Source organism: Nomascus leucogenys, chromosome 7b, assembly GCF_006542625.1.
Source record: "Nomascus leucogenys isolate Asia chromosome 7b, Asia_NLE_v1, whole genome shotgun sequence".
Lineage (NCBI taxonomy): Eukaryota > Metazoa > Chordata > Mammalia > Primates > Hylobatidae > Nomascus > Nomascus leucogenys.
In genome coordinates, this window is record NC_044387.1 from 10,344,769 (window position 1) to 10,363,785 (window position 19,017).

Sequence of the window (19,017 nt, forward strand, 5' to 3'; positions counted from 1 at the left end):
TTTGAGACAGGGTCTTGTTCTGTCACCCAGGGTGGAGTGCAGTGGTGTGATCTTGGCTCACTGCCACCACTGGCTCTCAGGCTCAAGTGATCTTGATTAGCTGGAACTACCAGCACACAACAACACGTTCAGCTAATTTTTCCATTTTTTGTAGAGATGAGGTTTGGCCATGTTGCCCAGGCTCTAATTCCTGAACTCAAGCAATCCTCCCACCTCTCCCTCCCCAAGTGTTGAGATTACAGGTGTGAGCCACCGTGCCCGACCTTGCAGTTACTCTTACTGTAATTAATCCATGGTCCAGGCGTCCAAGAAAAATCTCACAAAATAGAATTCAGAATTTATTACAATTCTGAGACTTCTGGGAAAAAAAAGACGTTAGAGAATTTTTTTAAAGTAACGTCAATGCAAATTACAAAATTTATTAGCAACTGAAAGTTCCCCAAAGATCTAGTACAAAATGTTGATGGTTTTACAAAAACTCCCAGCAGCAAAAATTCCATGAGTATAAAGTATCATCTACTGAACCTCTTTGTGGCGTTTTCAAAGTACCAATTAACTTGAAAAGAAAACTCATTTCCTTGTTCCCCCAAAAGCTGTTCAAGATTATACAAAAAAGCCAACTATTCTTCTGACGTCTAGCTTACTACTGTGTAATAATGACTGAGTTTACAGAGAGTTCAACTTGCTACTTCTTAATAAATTTATTTCAACATGTACATATTGCAATGGTTTAAAGGGGGAAAAAACTGGAGAAAACCTTATGGTATAACACACAAAATTAAAACGTTAACAACAACTTTCCTATGGCCAAATACCAACATTTGTGTTCGGAAGATGATTATCTATAAAATCTATGATTTGGAAATATTTTTACTTTGCCCTGTGTTTAGGAAATGCTACAGAGCTGCCCAAGGTTTTTAAATAAACACCCAAAAGAATGGTTCCCAAAAAGTTTAGTGCCTAATTGGGTAGTCAAATATGAAACAAGAAATATACTAATAGCCGGGCACAGTGGCTCACGCCTGTAATTCCAGCACTTTGGGAGGCCGAGGCGGGTGGATCACGAGGTCAGGAGATCAAGACCATCCTGGCTAACATGGTGAAACCCCGTCTCTACTAAAAATACAAAAAATTAGCCGGGCGTGGTGGCAGGCGCCTGTAGTCCCAGCTACTCGGGAGGCTGAGGCAGGAGAATGGCATGAACCCGGGAGGCGGAGCTTGCAGTGAGCAGAGATCACGCCACTGCACTCCAGGCTGGGCAACAGAGCGAGACTCCATCTCAAACAAACAAACAAACAAACAAAAAGAAATATACTAATAAAAGGAATCCTTACGGTGGAGATTTATCTTGTGCAACAAGTGCAACTTTTACAATTTTAAAAGATAGAGCTGGCCGGGCATGGTGGCTCAAGCCTGTAATCCTAGCACTTTGGGAGGCCGGCACAGGTGGATTGCCGGAGCTCAGGAGTTCAAGACCAGCCTGGGCAACACGGTGAAACTCTGTCTCTACTAAAATACAAAAAAAAAAAAAAAAAATCAGCCAGGCGTGGTGGCGGGCACCTGTAATCTCAGCTACTCGGGAGGCTGAGGTAGGAGAATTGCTTGAACCCAGGAGGCAGAGGTTGCAGTGAGCCAAGATTGTGCCACTGCACTCCAACCTGGGCGACAGAGCAAGACTCCATCTCCACAAAAAAAAAAAAAAAAAAAAAAAGATACAGCTTTAAGTTAGGGAGTTGGAGTGGTGGCAGAAACAGAGATAAGGTGAAGACAAATTGTTGGGACTTAAGAAAGATCTATAATAAGTAAACTTCAGAAAAATTAAAAGGGCCTTTTATAACTAGACACTTAAATTGGGAAGAATGTAATTAGGAAGAAGAGAATTTAATCAAGATGACAGAGTTAAGAAACTTAAAAAACAGCACCTGGAGCACAAAGCCACACTGAACCACACCACACTGGAGTATGGAGAGCAGTGCTAACTCCATAAATTATACTCTTCTTACTTTCTGAATCATCGATATAAAACTGTCTTCAGGGCCGGGCGCGGTTGCTCACGCCTGTAATCCCAGCACTTTGGGAGGCCAAGGCAGGCGGATCACTTGAGGTCAGGAGTTCGAGACCAGCTTGGCCAGCATGGTGAAACCCCATCTCTACTAAAAATACAAAAATTAGCCTGGTGTGGTGGCACGCACCTGTAGTCCCAGCTACTTGGGAAGCTGAGGCAGGAGAATCGCTTGAACCCGGGAGGTGGAGGTTGCAGTGGGCTGAGATCACACCACTGCACTCCAGCCTGGGCGAGAGTGAGACTCCGTCTCAAAAACAAAACAAAACAAAAACAAACAAATGAACAAAACTGTCTTCAATACTTCCATTTCCTTATAGGTCTCCCATGTAACCTCTGAAATAGTTCTCCCTTAGAGAGCAAAATAAAAGATGGCACCCTAAGGAAGCAGAAATATAAAAATACAGGTATTGATACAATTCCTGTCAATTCTAAATATTATATCAATAATCCCTAAAAAGCAGATACTGTCTATAAAATGAATCATGAAATAAGAATGAAATAAGATTTTTTTTTTTTTTGAGACAGAGTCTTGCTCGCACTGTCGCCAGGCTGGAGTGCAGTGGGGCAATCTCGGCTCACTACAACCTCTGCCTCCCAGGTTCAAGCAATTCTCCTGCCTCGGCCTCCCGAGTAGCTGGGACTACAGGTGCGCACCACAATGCCCAGCTAATTTTTGTATTTTTAGTAGAGACGGGATTTCACCATGTTGGCCAGGATGGTCTCAATCTCTTGACCTTGTGATCTGACCGCCTAGGCCTCCCAAAGTACTGGGATTACAGGCGTGAGCCACGGCGCCGGGCCAAAATATGATTTTTTAAAACTTCTAATAAAGTTTTATTTAGCATAACATATACAAAAGATTGTCATTTCAACATAAAATCAATATAAAATTTGGCCGGGCATGGTGGCTCACGCCTGTAATCCCAGCACTTTGGGACGCTGAGGCGGGCGGATCACGAGGTCAGGAGATCGAGACCATCCTGGCTAACACGGTGAAACCCCGTCTCTACTAAAAAATAGAAAAAATTAGCCAGGTGTAGTGGTGGGTGCCTGTAGTCCCAGCTACTCGGGAGGCTGAGGCAGGAGAATGGCGTGAACTCGTAAGGTGGAGCTTGCAGTGAGTCGAGATTGTGCCACTACACTCCAGCCTGGGTGATAGAGGGAGACTCCATCTCAAAAAAAAAAAAAAAAAAGTTAATCATTTTGCATTCTTTTTTGTGGTGAGGGGGAACTAAGTCTTTGAAATCCAGGCTGTAGTTTAAAAGTACATTTCAATTTGATTGTTAATTTTTAAAACTGCCATTTAAAAAACCCATAAAAATGTATCATCTTTTGTTTTTGTTTTGTTTTTTGAGACGGAGTCTCACTTTCGCCCAGGCTGGAGTGCAGTGGCGCGATCTCGGCTCACTGCAAGCTCCGCCTCCCGGGTTCACGCCATTCTCCAGCCTCAGCCTCCCAAGTAGCTGGGACTACAGGCGCCCGCCACCACACCCGGCTAATTTTTTGTATTTTTAGTAGAGGTGGGGTTTCACCGTGTTAGCCAGGATGGTCTCAATCTCCTAACCTCGTGATCCGCCCACCTCAGCCTCTCAAAGTGCTGGGATTACAGGCGTGAGCCACTGTGCCCAGCCAAAAATGTATCATCTTAACTGTTTTTAAGCATATAGTCCAGCAGTGTTAAGTATAATCACACTGCTGTGCAACACATCTCCAGAAACTTCATCTTGCAAAATTGAAGCTCTATTCCCATTAAACATTCTCTTCCCCCTACCTCAGCCTTTAGCAATCACCTTTCTACTTTCTCTTTTTATGATTTCGACTACTTTACATACTTCATATGAGTAAAATCATAACAGTATTTGTCCTTTTGTAATTGGCTTATTTTGCTTATGATGTCCTCAAGGTTCATCTATATTGCAACATATGGCAGAATTTTCTTTTTTGAGGCTGCATAATATTCCCTGGTATGTCCCACCTCTTGACTATTCTGTGCAAATATCTCTTCAATATTCTACTGTGAGAAATTTGTTTTTAAGAATGGCTTTTCATAAAATGAACCAAAAGAATGAAGAACATTCAATCAACAAAAATTTGCTAGAAAAATTCAATAATTTTAGTACATTAAAGATAAGTATCTTTTGAGAATGAGTCAATTTGTTTTTCTTGGTTTTTTTTTTTGAGACAGAGTCTCACTCTGTCGCTCAGGCTGGAGTGCAGTGGCACAGTCTCGGCTCACTGCAAGCTCTGCCTCCCGGGTTCACACCATTCTCCTGCCTGGGCCTTCCAAGTAGCTGAGAATACAGGCGCCCGCCACCATGCCCAGCTAATTTTTTGTATTTTTAGTAGAGACGCGGTTTCACCATGTTAGCCAGGATGGTCTCCATCTCCTGACCTTGTGATCTGCCCGTCTTGGCCTCCCAAAGTGCTGGGATTACAGGTGTGAGCCACTGCGCCTGGCCCTGAGTCAATTTCAACATAAAGATTGAAAGCTTAGATTTAAAGATTGTTTGTAAGTTATATTGGGAAAAAAATTAAAAGAATGAAAGAAGCCAAATTTACAACTACATCAAAATTGATGGCCAGGAGCAGTGACTCACGCCTGTAATTCCAGCAATTTGGGAGGCAGAGGCAGGCAGATCACCTGAGGTCAGGAGTTCAAGACCAGCCTAGCTAACATGGTGAAAACCCGTTTCTACTAAAAATAAAAAAAATTAGCTGGGCATGGTGGTGTGTACCTGTAATCCCAGCTACTCAGGAGGCTGGGGCAGAATGGCTTGAACCTGGGAGGTGGAGGTTGCAGTGAGCCAACATCGCGCCATTGCACTCCAGTTTGGGCAACAAGAGTGAAATTCCGTCTCAAAAAAAAAAAAAATTGGTATTTGGCTTCAAAATTACAACAAATGATCTTCCCACAAACCTTTATACCATCACAAATATAAATAAAACCAAATCAAAAGCCCATCTGCATTTTATCTATAATGACCTCTCAATAAGCATGGTCAAACACAATCTATGAGCAAGTACCTGCTCAGCCGCTTTTCAAAAAGCTGTCATAGTTTTAATATTTACTCCTGCAGTAAACACGTCATGCAATTAAAGCTGTGTAATTTTAATGTATTAATTATATGGCAATAAACTTTGCTTGTCTGATTTGCTAATATAACTCTCAAAGAGAATATTCCCAGAAAAATGATTACATTAGATAGAGTAACAGTAAATAAACCCCATTGAAACAATACACATAAGGTGTTTACAGCTATATACATTGTAAATCTTATTCATATACAAATACCAGAATTCAGCACAACTGATGTAGAATATTAATAGTTTAGCACAGATATTTCTCAGTATCAGAAGTCAATTATTTTTCAAGAGCTTTCTACATATACAGCTACCTAATCTGCCTCTTAATAGAACTTAGTTCTATTGAAATAAACATCACAGAAAATAATTTTTTAAGGTTTTGGGAACCTGTGGTCAAAACGTTAAATGGGGAGATAAGGAAAGTGGCACAGATCAGCTAATTACATAATTTTAGTCCTAATCATTACAAGAATCTGCTCTGTGACCTTGAGTAAGTTACGTTAGTCATGTGCTCTGCCAGCCTCTGTAAGTGAAATGGGCTGTTCATACAGGCTAATACCAATGAATGAGAACCATTTGGAAAAAAATTGTTAGATCTCTGCCTCACACCATATACAAAACTGAGTAGCGAATCAATTAAACATCTAAACGTAAAAACTAAAATAGAAAACCTAAACATATTTTATCAAGTTAGGGTAGGAAAGACTTCTCAAGGCAAGCATAAAACATGAAAGCCAGAAAGGCTGATTTTACTATATAAAAATTTAAAAGGTTTGTTGGCATGAAAGATATCTAATGTTAAACAATAAGGACTGAGAGAAAATATTTAAAATATCTCAACAAAGGTTAATAATATCTAAAATGTATAAAGGGCTCCTACAAAGCTATAAAAACAATCCAATAAAAAAGGAAAATATATATAAATAGGTGATACACAAAATAAAAATAAATGGCCAATAAACAAAAGATATTTTAACTCATTAGTAAGCATAAGAACATAAATTAAAACAACAAGAGGCCAGGGGTGATGGTGCATGCCTGTAATCCCAGGGCTTTGAGAGGCTGAGGTGGGAGGATTGCTTGAGTCTGAGCCCAAGAGTTTGAGACCAGCCTCGACAACATAGTGAGGCCGTTTCTACTCAAAGCAAAAACAAAGTATCTGGGCTTGGTAGTGCGTGCCTGTAGTACTAGCTATTCAGAAGGCTAAGGTGGAAGATCGCTGGTGCCCTGGAGTTTGAGGTTGCAGTGAGTTACCTCGCTGCAGGTACTACTGTGTTGTCTAGCCTAAGCAACATAGTGAGACTTTGTCAATCAGTCAATCAATAAAAATAAAGACATAAGAATAAGAATGTTTAATAAAATATTATTTGTAGTAATCAAGGAAGTGAGGGCCACCAAAATATCTCTTTATTTTTATTTTTTTTGAGACGGAGTTTCACTCTTGTTGCCCAGGCTGGAGTGCAATGGCACCATCTTGGCTCACTGCAACCTCCGCCTCCCAGGTGCAAGCGATTCTCCTGCCTCAGCCTCCCTAGTAGCTGGGATTATAGGCATGTGCAACCACGCCTGGCTAATTTTGTATTTTTAGTAGAGACGGGGTTTCTCCATGTTGGTCAGGCTGGTTTCGAACTCCTGACCTCAGGTGATCCACCCACCTCAGCCTCCCAAAGTGCTGGGATTACAGGTGTGAGCCACTGTGCCTGGCCCAAAATAATCTCTTAGAGAAGAATGACTGTAGTATATCCATTCAACAGAATGTTTGACAGACGTTTAAAAGAATGAAATAGGCCACTCCAGGTGGCTCATGCCTGTAATCCCAACACTTTGGAAGGCTGAGGCAAGAGGACTGCTTGGGCCCAGGAGCTGGAGACCAGCCTGGGCAACATGAGACCTCATTTCTACAAAAAAAATTTTTTTTAATTAGCTGGGTACGGTGGTATGCACCTGTAGTCCCAGCCACTCAGGAGGCTGAGGCAAAAAGATCCCATGAGCCCAGGAATTCAAGGTTACAGTGAGCTATGATCGTACCACTGCACCGTAGCCTAGGTGACAGAGTGAGACCTTGTCTCAAAAAAAAAAAAAAAAAATAGACTGAAAATATGTCAAATTACAAAAGTAAGTCTCAGAAGAATGATGTTGGAAAAAAAATCAATTTAATTGTTGTTTAAAAATGTACAGAAAATGTTTAGGAATATTAGGAAGGGAAGGAAAGGAAGGGTCTCACCTTTAATTCTACAGACACAATTACTGTTTGAATGTCTTCTGACAAGCTTATAATACTTTTATTAAAACATTACTCAGTTCTGGCCAGGTGCGGTGGTTCACGCCTGTAATCCCAGCACTTTGGGAGGCTGAGGCGGGCAGATCGCAAGGTCAGGAGATCGAGACCATCCTGGCTAACACAGTGAAACCCCATCTCTACTAAAAATACAGAAAAATTAGCTGAGCGTGGTGGCGGGTGCCTGTAGTCCCAGCTACTCAAGAGGCTGAGGCAGGAGAATGGCGTGAACCCCGGAGTTTGCAGTGAGCCAAGATCGTGCCACTGCACTCCAGCCTGGACGACAGAGCGAGACTCTGTCACACACACAAAAAAATTACTCAGTTCCTAGATTCCCTATCCAGACTGAATCATATTCACAAAGTATAGTAATAATCATTTGCCAACTGCAGTTCTGAGATTTAAAAAAATTTGTTTTGTAAACATTTTTATTGTTGTTGCCTCAAACAAAAGAACACAGCACCTTTGCTCACAGCACCTTGTGAGAAGACTGATTTCTGCTTTATCACTTCAGTATATAATAGCTGACCAGGCCCAGAAAAAACAGAAATAGAACAAAATTCATCTGTGAAAAGGCCAGGCAGTATGAGACTTGTGAAAACAAAACAAGGGAGAATGGTAAGGATACGACACATGGCGTTCCAACTTGCTGGGGCTGTTTGAAACTCTCTAAAAGTTTCAAACTCTAAAAGTACGGTTTGTATAACATAAAACTTGTGGGAAAATCTGCCCAGCAACATTTCCTGAATACATAAATAAGCTGATTCAGGATAGGGGTTACTAGAGAGGTTTTTAAAGATAAAGACTGGTTTGTTTGGGAAATGGATATCCTTTATAGTACAGAACTTCCACCTGTGTTTTTAAAAATAGGCTTATGCCATTTTCATTGTCTCCCCTAACTCCCTCTTTTATTTATTTATTTATTTATTTATTTATTTATTTATTTATTTATTTTTTGAAGATGGAGTTTCGCTCTCGTTGCCCAGGCTGGAGTGCAATGGCGCGATCTCGGCTCACTGCAACCTCCGCCTCCCGGGTTCAAGCAATTCTCCTGCCTCAGCCTCCTAAGTAGCTGGGATTACAGGCATGTGCCACCACGCCTGGCTAATTTTGTATTTTTTTAAGTACAGACGGGGTTTCACCATGTTGGTCAGGCTGGTCTCGAACTCCCAACCTCAAGTGATCCACTCGCCTTGGCCTCCCAAAGTGCTGGGATTACACTGAGCCACACCACGCCTGGCCTACTTCCTCTTATTCATGAGACTTTGATTTTGACAACTGCAGTTTTACTAACCACAGTATTTTTCAAGAGCATAGCTTCCAAGGATGGCAAAGGATGTGAGAGAGTCGGTAAGATGTGGGTTCAAATCTAAATTGCATTTCAAGCTGCATTACCACAGGCAAGTTACCTACCCTGATCTCTGAGTGAAATGGAGATGAAATGGTGTAATGAGTGGAAATGACAGAGTAAAAAATATTTAAGCAAAGTACCTTGTGCACAGAAAACCCTTGACAAATGGGAGGTATAATTTTTATATGACAGACCTTTGACCAGAGTGTGGGGGTGGAGGGCTGCGCAGTGGACACGGAGAAAAGCACCTTAAGAGTTTCTCTTGTCATTCTACTGGGACTAGATGTCTGGCATTCTAATTTGCTAAAGATGAATTGATTCCATCAGCCCATGCAAAATGTAAGTGCATTTGACAGAATACAGCAAAGTTAGGATTTATATTGTGAGCTATTTTTAAAATTGCCTGGTTAGCAAATTAAACCAGCTGTGAAAATATCCTGGTTTCCATTCACAACAAATACAAGACGAGCCATTTTCCTTTAATGAATCTGGCCTCGTGGCAGCATAGTCCATTCTACATAATTTATTCCTAAGGGTTTCAAAGACATAATTTTCTTAAGACAGACCAAAATTAAACTATTTTCTAGGAAAAAAATATGAGTGAGAGGAGTTTCTCTCTATAGATTTTTGGTAAATTCCATGAATCACTGGCCCATTCAATTTAGGAGACTAATGTCTGAATAAAAAATAGTAGTTATGTCAGTACTTTAAGCAGTCTCAACTATTTTTCCTTTAAAAGGGCATATGAAAAACCAGTCTGCTCTGCAACACAATTTTTCACATTCTATGACAGAGAGAGGAAAAAAATTCACACACTGCTATCAAAAAGCTACCCAACAGACTCCCAACTTCAGGTTTAAAACCCTCACCCCCGGCCGGGCGCGGTGGCTCACGCCTGCAATCCCAGCACTTTGGGAGGCCGAGGCAGGCGGATCACCTGAGGTCAGGAGTAGAGATGGTGAAACCCCGTCTCTACTAAAAATAGAAAAATTAGCTATGTGTGGTGGCGGGCAACTGTAGTCCCAGCTATTTAGGAGGCTGAGGAAGGAGAATTGCTTGAATCCAGGAGGCGGAGGTTGCAGTGAGCCGAGACTGCGCCACTGCACTCCAGCCTGGGTGACAGAGTGAGACTCTGTCTCAAAAAAAAAAAAAAAAAGCAAACAAAAAAAAAAAACCAACAACAAACCAATCAACCCCTTAAGGAGTTAGGGGAGAGATCCTCAATCATTTAGAATGTTGGATAAGTTATATTATTTATAATTCCTGTTCCTTTAGGGAAACAATTTGTTATTTGTTATGTAAACAAAGATCAGCAGTGTAAATAACCAAATGGAATAGAATTTCAGGAAGTACTATTCAAATAAATTCACACTTAGATTGCAGGGAAACGGTCTATTAATTTAGTTCACTTCATAAAGACATTACTGAGAGAAGGATGTACACCACTTTATACTTTCTTTGGAAATCAACCAATTAGTTCAATTTGGAACATACTGAGCCTTAAAGCCTTTGCTACAACATAACATAAATTTTGATTAGGCGAGTGTGAAAAACTATAAAGCTAACTTTCTGTCCTTCTAGTTAGTTGGTCTATAAATAGAGGCAATGCATTAACAGCCACCAAAGCAACTGGTGAGTTCCCCACTGTCTCCAACGTATACATCTCCGACAAACACGCTATCGACATGTTGAACCAAAGTGTTTCTGAGGATCTGTAATAGGACTCTTTTTAAATAAACTGTGACTCACTGTTTGCTTTCTTCACCAGGAGGTGGAGTCTTGCCATGCCCTTCCATTACAAAATCCTCCTGTTCCACCTGCAAAGGCAAGCACCACAGGTCAGCAGCAGTCAGTAACTACAATGCGACTCACTTCAAGAACCCACACCTGCCCTGTGCAGAACCACAGGGCCGTTTCACTCTGGTGCACAGAACAGAAGCCTGGGCCAATGGTTTTCAAACTTCTCTTTGAGTGATCAGATCTGCAGAAAAAAGGAAACATGTTGATCGGCAAAACATATAACTCTGACAAAGGATTAGCATCTAGAATATAAAAGAACAGTGTTGAATCAATGAGACAAAGACAACCTACTAGAAAAATCTGCAAATAACCAAGCAGGAATTTCACTGAAGAGAACACATAAACAGTTCCTAAACATATGAAAAGATATTGAATCTCATGTCAGTCAAGCAAATGCAAATTAAAACCATTTCACCACTACCAGGTTGGCTAAAATTAAAGTCAGGTAATACCAAGTGTTCTCAAGGGTACGCAGCAATAGCAACTCCTATCCACTCCTAGTGGGAAGGAAAACTGGTATAGCTACTTTGAAAAGCAGTTTTGTTGGCCGGGCATGGTGGCTCACGCCTGTAATCCCAGCACTTTGGGAGGCCAAAGCAGGCGGATCATGAGGTCAGGAAATCGAGACCATCCTGGCCAACATGGTGAAACAACATGGTGTATTTGTATCTCTACTAAAAATAAAAAAATTAGCCAGATGTGGTGGCGTGCACCTTTAGTCCCAGCTATTCAGGAGGCTGAGGCAGGAGAATTGCTTGAACCTGGGAGGCAGAGGTGGCAGTGAGCCAAGATCATGCCACTGTACTTCAGCCTGGGCGACAGAGCAAGACTCCGTCTCACCCCACCAAAAAAAAAAAAAAAGTTTGCCATTATCTACTACATTTGAAGATGCATTTACTGTACACATTAGTAATTGCACTTATAGGTATATACCCTAGAGAAACTTTTGCACATATACAAAAGTATTTTTAGTAGAATTATTTTTAACAGAAAAAAAAGAATAAACATCTGTCAACAGTAAAATAGATAAACAGGCTATGGTGTTTTCAGAAAATAGAATACTATATTGCATGAAAATGAATGAACTACAGCTAGACATCTCAATCTGGGTGAGTTACAAAAAGGTAATCAAGTGAAGGAAGCAAGTCACAAAACAATACATATGTAGTATGATTCTATAAATATCAAATATATACATATTTTAGAGCAAACTGAAGCAGAATATATATATATATTGTTGTTGTTGTTGTTGTTGTTTGTTTGTTTTTTTGAGATGGAGTCTTGCTCTGTCACCCAGGCTGGAGTGCAGTGGCGCGATCTCGGCTCACTGCAAGCTCTGCCTCCCGGGTTCAAGCGATTCTCCTGCCTCAGCTTCCCCAGCAGCTGGGACTACAGGCGCCCGCCACTACGCCTGGCTAGTGTTTTTGTATTTTTAGTAGAGATGGGGTTTCACCATGTTAGCCGGGATGGTCTCGATCTCCTGACCTCGTGATCCACCCGCCTCGGCCTCCCAAAGTGCTGGGATTACAGGCGTGAGCACCGCGCCTGGCCAGAAAATATATATTTTTAACCATATGTATGTATATATAGGCATACATATGTATATACATGCTTTTTATTATTTATTTATTTATTTTTGAGATGGAGTCTCACCCTGTCACCCAGGTTGGAGTGCAATGGCGTGATCTTGGCTCACTGCAACCTCTGCCTCCCGTGTTCAAATGATTCTCCTGCCTCAGCCTCCCGAGTAGCTGGGATTACAGGTGCCCGCCACCATGCCCAGCTAATTTTTGTATTTTTTTTAGTAGAGACAGGGTTTCACCATGTTGGCCAGGATGGTCTCAATCTCCTGACCTCGTGATCCACCCGCTTTGGCCTCCCAAAGTGCTGGGATTACAGGAGTGAGCCAACGCGCCCAGCCCATGCTTTTATATTTAAAGATATAAAGAAAAGGCTGAGGGCTATGGCATGACCCTGTAAGTCCCAGCTACTTCGGGAGACGGAGGCAGGAGAATCAATTGAGCCTAGGAGATCGAGACTGTAGCGCTCTATGATCACACCTGTGAATAGCTACTGCACTCCAGTCTGGGCAACATAGCGAGACCTTAAATCTTAAAAAAAAATAAAGCCAATAATTTCTTAATATTAATATTAAATTATAATATAATTTCATAAATGGAATTATTCCCTTTCTTTAATAATTTATTATAATTTAAATTACTAATTTATTTAAAAATTAAAATTTATATTAAATACATATACATTATTTAAAAAGTCAAATAACATTAGTACTACCGGCTGACAAACAAAAACAGCACTTTCCACCTCTGCCCCACCCTCACAACATAGGCCTCCATCCTCCCTCGCAATGTAAGTTTTTGTTCAACTCAATATTCAGTGCTAACAGTGCTACTATGTAGTAAATATATACAGCTGAATCATATGGAATGCTATAATTAAATTTCCTTTCTTGTATAATTTTGGCTTCCTTGGAACTAATAATTACCACTTCCTCTTCTTATTCTTTTTCTGTTTTTTTTTCTAGCTTAGTATTTGTTATGTATTTTTCATTAATTCATCCTCAAACTCTCCAACAGAACTGTAAATCTCCTCTTAATCAGTTCAAACACTTCAGGTAATCTATCAGTTTCACTCTGCCTTGGAGACACCCTCAGGGGTTTCTCCTGCTCCAAACTGGATTGATTGCTCTGTAGGCCACTGAATCGCTGACATCTCGCCAGGGATGTCTCCTCTTCTTCATCTCTGGAATGCCCTCCTCTTTGTCCTAGGCTGGAGCATCTGTTTCCCAGATTCTCTGTCTCTTTTACAGTTTACTCACTGATTCAGGTGGAGTATATATTCCAGTGATTTCCTGATAAAAGGTATATAGAAGGTGAATTTTTTTTGAGACCCTGAATGACTGAAATGTCCTTGTTTTATCCACACATATAACATATAAAAACTTTTTATTTATTTATTTATTTATTTTGAGATGGAGTCTCGTTCTGTTGCCCAGGCTGGAGAGAAGTGTTGAGATCTCGGCTCATTGCAGCCTCTCCCTCCTGGGTTCAAGCGGTTCTCCTGTCTCAGCCTCCCCAGTAGTTGGGACCACAGGTGTGTGCCACTACACCTGGCTAATTTTTTGTATTTTTAGTACAGATGGGGTTTCACCATGTTGGCCAGGCTGGTCTCGAACTCCTCACCTCAGGTGATCCATCGCCTCAGCCTCCCAAAGTGCTGGGATTATAGGTGTTAGCCACCACACCCGGCCATAAAAACATTTTTTTACCCACATACTTAATTACATATAAAAGTTGAGGCCAGGCACAGTGGCTCACACCTGTAATCCCAGCAGTTTGGGAGGCTGAGGCAGGCAGATCACAAGGTCAGGAAATCAAGGTCATCCTGGCCAACATGGTGAAACCTCGTCTCTACTAAAAATACAAAAATTAGCCGGGTGTGGCCGGGCACTATGGCTCACGCCTGTAATCCCAGCATTTTGGGAGGCTGAGGCGGGCGGATCACGAGGTCAGGAGATTGAGACCATCCTGGCTAACACGGTGAAACCCCATCTCTACTAAAAATACAAAAAAATTAGCCGGGCATGGTGGCGGGAGCCTGTAGTCCAAGCTACGAGGGAGTCTGAGGCAGGAGAATGGCGTGAACCCGGAAGACGGAGCTCATAGTGAGCTGAGATCACACCACTGCACTCCAGTCTGGCAACAGAGCAAGACTCCATCACAGAAACAAAAACAAACAAACAAAAACATTGAAGTCAGTAAACTTTTCCATCCAAAATTTTGAGGGTGATGCTCCGTTGTCTTCTAGCTCCCATAGCTGCTACACAGAAGCTCAGTATCATTCTAGGTCCTAATGTATTGGATGTGTCTTCTCTAGAAACATTTAGGTCCTTATTTTTATAGTGGTAAGAAAGAAAAAAAACAAAAACAAAAACAAAAAACCCTTTTAGTATCTTTCGTTTATCTTTAGTTTTTTAAAATGCAAACCACTAAGCAAGGTTCTTTTTTTATTTATTGAACTGGTGCTAGTTAAGTACTTATAATCTAGAATCTCTTGTTTTTCAGGTTTGGGACATTTTCTCTACTTATTTGACAGTTTCCTCCCTTCCAACTTCTGTTCTCTCCTTCTGGAATTCCTCCTATTCAGTGTTGAATCTCTGAGATTAATTGATTTTCTTTCTTTTCTTTCTTTTTCTTTTTCCATTTTTGTGTCTTTGAATGACTCTCTGAGATTAACTGATTTTCTTCTTTCTTTCTTTCTCCATTTTTGTGTCTTTGATTTTTTTATTTTAATTTCTGGGAGGTTCTCTCAACTTTATTTTCTAAAACTTCTAATATACATATAATTTCTGCCATTTTAATTGAATTTTTAAGAGCTCTTCCTCGTTCTTTGAATATTCCTTTTTCCAGTCTCCTGTTCTTGTTCCATTATAACAATATCTTCTCTCATCTCTGAGGATATTCTAGAGAGTTTTTATTTTAGTTTTTTGTTGTTGTTGAGATGGAGTCTCACTGTCGCCCAGGCTGGAGTGCAGTGGCACGATCTCAGCTCACTGCAACCTCTGCTTCTCCGCTTCAAGAGATTCTCCCTGCTTCCGCTTCCCGACTAGCTGGGATTACACGCGCGCATTTTTAGTAGAGACGGGGTTTTGCCATGTTGGCCAGGCTGGTCTCAAACTCCTGACCTCAAGTGATCTGCCCACCTCGGCCTCCCAAAGTGCTGGGATTACAGGCATGAGCCACCGTGCCTGGCCTATTTATTTTTGAGACAGAGTCTCACTCTGTTGCCCAAGCTGGAGTGCAGTAGTGTGATCTTGGCTGACTGCAACCTCCACCTCTCTGGTTCAAGCAATTCTCACGCCTCAGCCTCCTGAGTAGCTGGGATTACAGGTGTGAGCCACCGCACCCAGCCTATTTTAGTTTTCTTCTGCTCCCTACATTGTCTCTGTTTCCTCCAAGTTCCTCTTTTGTCTTTGGTCACCGTCTTTCATTCACAGATATTTATCAAATGTGTGATCATCATTGTCTATCCACTGATATTTAAGAGCGAGACCCTAAAGAGCTTGATTTTGGGTGTGTGTGTGTAGGAGGGGAGGGGTAAGGGAAAGGTTCCTTATCCAGCGGTTAGCTTTCTGGAGGGTGATCAGGAAGGGACCTGCCCATTTAACTGGGACCTTCAGATGCCTATAGCTATATATCCTCATTTATTTCCCCCTCCTTGGGCTATTTAATTACCCCAAAAAGACACCCTTCAATCCTCAGTCTGACAGACATAAGCCAGGCTTTCAGTGTTCTGGGACTGAATTTGGGAAGAGCTGGTAAAGTCTCACGTGTCAGCATGTAGCCTTTTATGTAAGTTCTGTTTTTAATTAGGTACCTCACACCCACTCTCAGCTTTTCCTGAGGTTCAGCCTTTCCAGTCTTCTGCCAGGTGGGAGAGGGTAGTGGTCTGTGGATATGAGGAAAGCATTATCTGAGGCCTTGCTTCTCATCGCCTCTTCAACCCATCTTGCTGTTTTTAGTGTTACTCCAAAAGCTTCCTAGCTTCCAAAACTTTGTTGGGCATCTCTTATCCTCTTCATCTCTTCTTCTATTCACTTTGTTATCCAGTGGATTTATGCTTGCTCAAATCATTTCGTAAAAATATTTTTTTTTTTTTTTTTTTTTTTTTGAGACAGAGTCTTGCTCTGTTATCCAGGCTGGAGTGCAGTGGTGGGATCTCAGCTCACTGCAAGCTCCACCTCCTGGGTTCATGCCATACTTCTGTCTCAGCCTCCCAAGTAGCTGGGACTACAGGCACCTGCCACCATACCCTGCTAATTTTTTGTATTTTTTAGTAGAGAAGGGGTTTCACCGTGTTAGCCAGGATGGTCTCGATCTCCTGACCTTGTGATCTGCCTGCCTCGGCCTCCCAAAGTAAAAATAATGTTCGTGGTACTTTAGAAGAGAGCAGCAGACATTAATAACCTGACTTAGTCTACCATGTCAAGACTTCTTTTTTTTTTTTTTTGAGACGGAGTCTCGCTCTGTCGCCCAGGCTGGAGTGCAGTGGCGCAATCTCTGCTCACTGCAAGCTCCACCTCCCGGGTTCACGCCATTCTCCTGCCTCAGCCTCTCCGAGTAGCTGGGACTACAGGCGCCCGCCACCATGCCCGGCTAATTTTTTTGTATTTTTTTTTTAGTAGAGATGGGGTTTCACCATGGTCTCGATCTCCTGACCTCGTGATCTGCCCGCCTTGGCCTCCCAAAGTGCTAGGATTACAAGCGTGAGCCACCACGCCTGGCCAAGACTTATTCTTAAAACCTTTTTTGACTCTATTTTTTCCACCCCACCGAAACTATTTTCAATTTTTTGTTGGCTTTCATTTTTTAAAAAATTATTTTATACCAGGTGCAGTACCTCATGCCTGTAATTCCAACACTTTGGGAGGCCACGGCAGGAGGATGGCTTAAGCCTAAGAGTTGAAGGCTGCAGTGAGCTATGATGGCACCACTGTACTTCAGCCTGGGTGACAAAGTGAGACCCTGTCTCTTAAAAAAAAAAAGTACAATTTGGTAAGTTTTGACACATACATACACATGAAATCATCACCACAAGCAAGACAATGAACATACCACCCTAAATGTTTCACCATGTCCCTCTTTGATCTTTTTTTTTTTTTTTTTTTTTTTTGGTGGGGGAGGGAGACGGAGTCTCACTCTGTAGCCTAGGCTGGAGTGCCGTGGCGCGATCTCGGCTCACTGCAACCTCCCCCTCCTGGGTTCAAGAGATTCTCCTGCCTCAGCCTCTTGAGTAGCTGGGATTACAGGTGTGTGCCACCATGCCTGGCGAATTTTTTTTGTATTTTTAGTAGAGACGAGGTTTCACCATATTGGCCAGGCTGGTCTCAAACTCCTGACCTCGTGATTTGCCTGCCTTGGCCTCCCAAAGTGCTGGGATTACAGGTGTGAGCCACTGCACCCAGTCATCCCTCTTTAAACTTTCTCTCCTGTGTCCCTGCCTAGGCAACCACTGATGAACTTTCTATCACTATAGATGCAGCTGCATTTTCTGGAGCTTCCATAAGTGGCATCAAACAGTATGTACTCTTTTTCTGTCTGGCTTCTTTTACTCAGCATAATTATTCTGAAATTCAACCATGTAGTTTCAAGTGTCAACAGTTCATTTTCCTTTCACAGCTGAGTAGTATTCCATTGTTTAGAATGCATCACAATTTGATGGGTGTTTGAGTTGTTTTGATTTTTGCTACTGCAAATAAAGCTGCTATGAACACTCACATATGCATTCTTTTTTATTGAGTAAATACCTAGGAGGGTGTATTAGTTTGCTAGGGCTGCTGTAATGAAGTATTTCAAATCTGGTGGCTTAACAAACAAATTTTTTGTCTCACTGTTCTGGAGGATAGAAGTCCAAAATCAAGGTATTGGCAGGGTTGGTTCCCTCTGACAGCTGTGAGGGAAGGATCTGTTCCAGTCCTCTCTCCTTGGCTTACAGATGGCTGTCTTCAGTTTCACATGGTATTTTCCCTATTTGTGTGTTTCTATGTCCAAAGTTCCCCCCTTTTAATATGAACACCAGTCATACTGGATTAGGGCCTATCCTAATAATCTCATTTTAACTTAATTACCTCTGTCAAAGTCCTATCCCCAAATAAGATAACATTCTAAGGTTCTGGGAGTTCATATTTCAATATATGAATTTGGGGGGTAGGGGGAGCAGATATAATTCAACTCATAACAGAGTAGAATACTTGGATCACATGGTAGTTACGTGTTTTAACTTTTTAAGAAACTGTTTTCCGGCCCGGCGCAGTGGCTCACACCTGTAATCTCAGGGGGCAGGGCGGGTGGATCACAAGGTCAAGAGGTCGAGATCATCCTGGCCAACATGGTGAAACTCCGTCTCTACTAAAAATACAAAAATTAGCTGGGCGGGGTGGCGGGTGCCTGTAATCCCAGCTACTCAGGAAGCTGAGGCAGGAGAATCGCTTGAACCCGGGAGGCAGAGGGTGCAGTAAGCTGAGATTGTGCCACTGCACTACAGCCTGGCAACAGAGTGAGACTCCGTCTCAAATAAAAAAGAAAGAAACTGTTTTCCAACGTGCTTGTAGCATTTTACCTTCCTTCCAGCAGTGTATGAGAGTTCTACTTGTCTCATGTCTCATCAATAGCAGTACTTTGTGTGGACTTTCAAATTTTAGCCATTCTAATCATGGTTTTAACTGCACTGATGTTGAACATCTTTCTATGAGCTCCTTTGCTACCTATTCTGTGGTAGTGTCTGCAAGTCTTTTGGCCATTTTAAAAATCGTTTTATTGAGATATAATCCATATGTCATAAAGTTCACCTGTTTAAAGTACATAATTCAGTGGCTTTTATTATATTTACAGAATTGTGCAACCACTACCACAATCCAAT

At 41.7% G+C, this 19,017-nt stretch overlaps 1 protein-coding gene across 2 annotated transcripts in view; it reads right to left on the bottom strand.

Moving 5' to 3' along the window:
- Positions 1-19,017, bottom strand: part of TNRC6B (trinucleotide repeat containing adaptor 6B) — a 284,827-nt gene that overhangs the window by 165,310 nt on the left and 100,500 nt on the right. For both annotated transcript variants that reach the window (XM_030815502.1, XM_030815504.1), the window contains exon 4: positions 10,528-10,595. In XM_030815502.1, the coding sequence (XP_030671362.1) occupies positions 10,528-10,595 (68 nt within the window). The remainder of the gene's footprint in view (positions 1-10,527; positions 10,596-19,017) is intronic.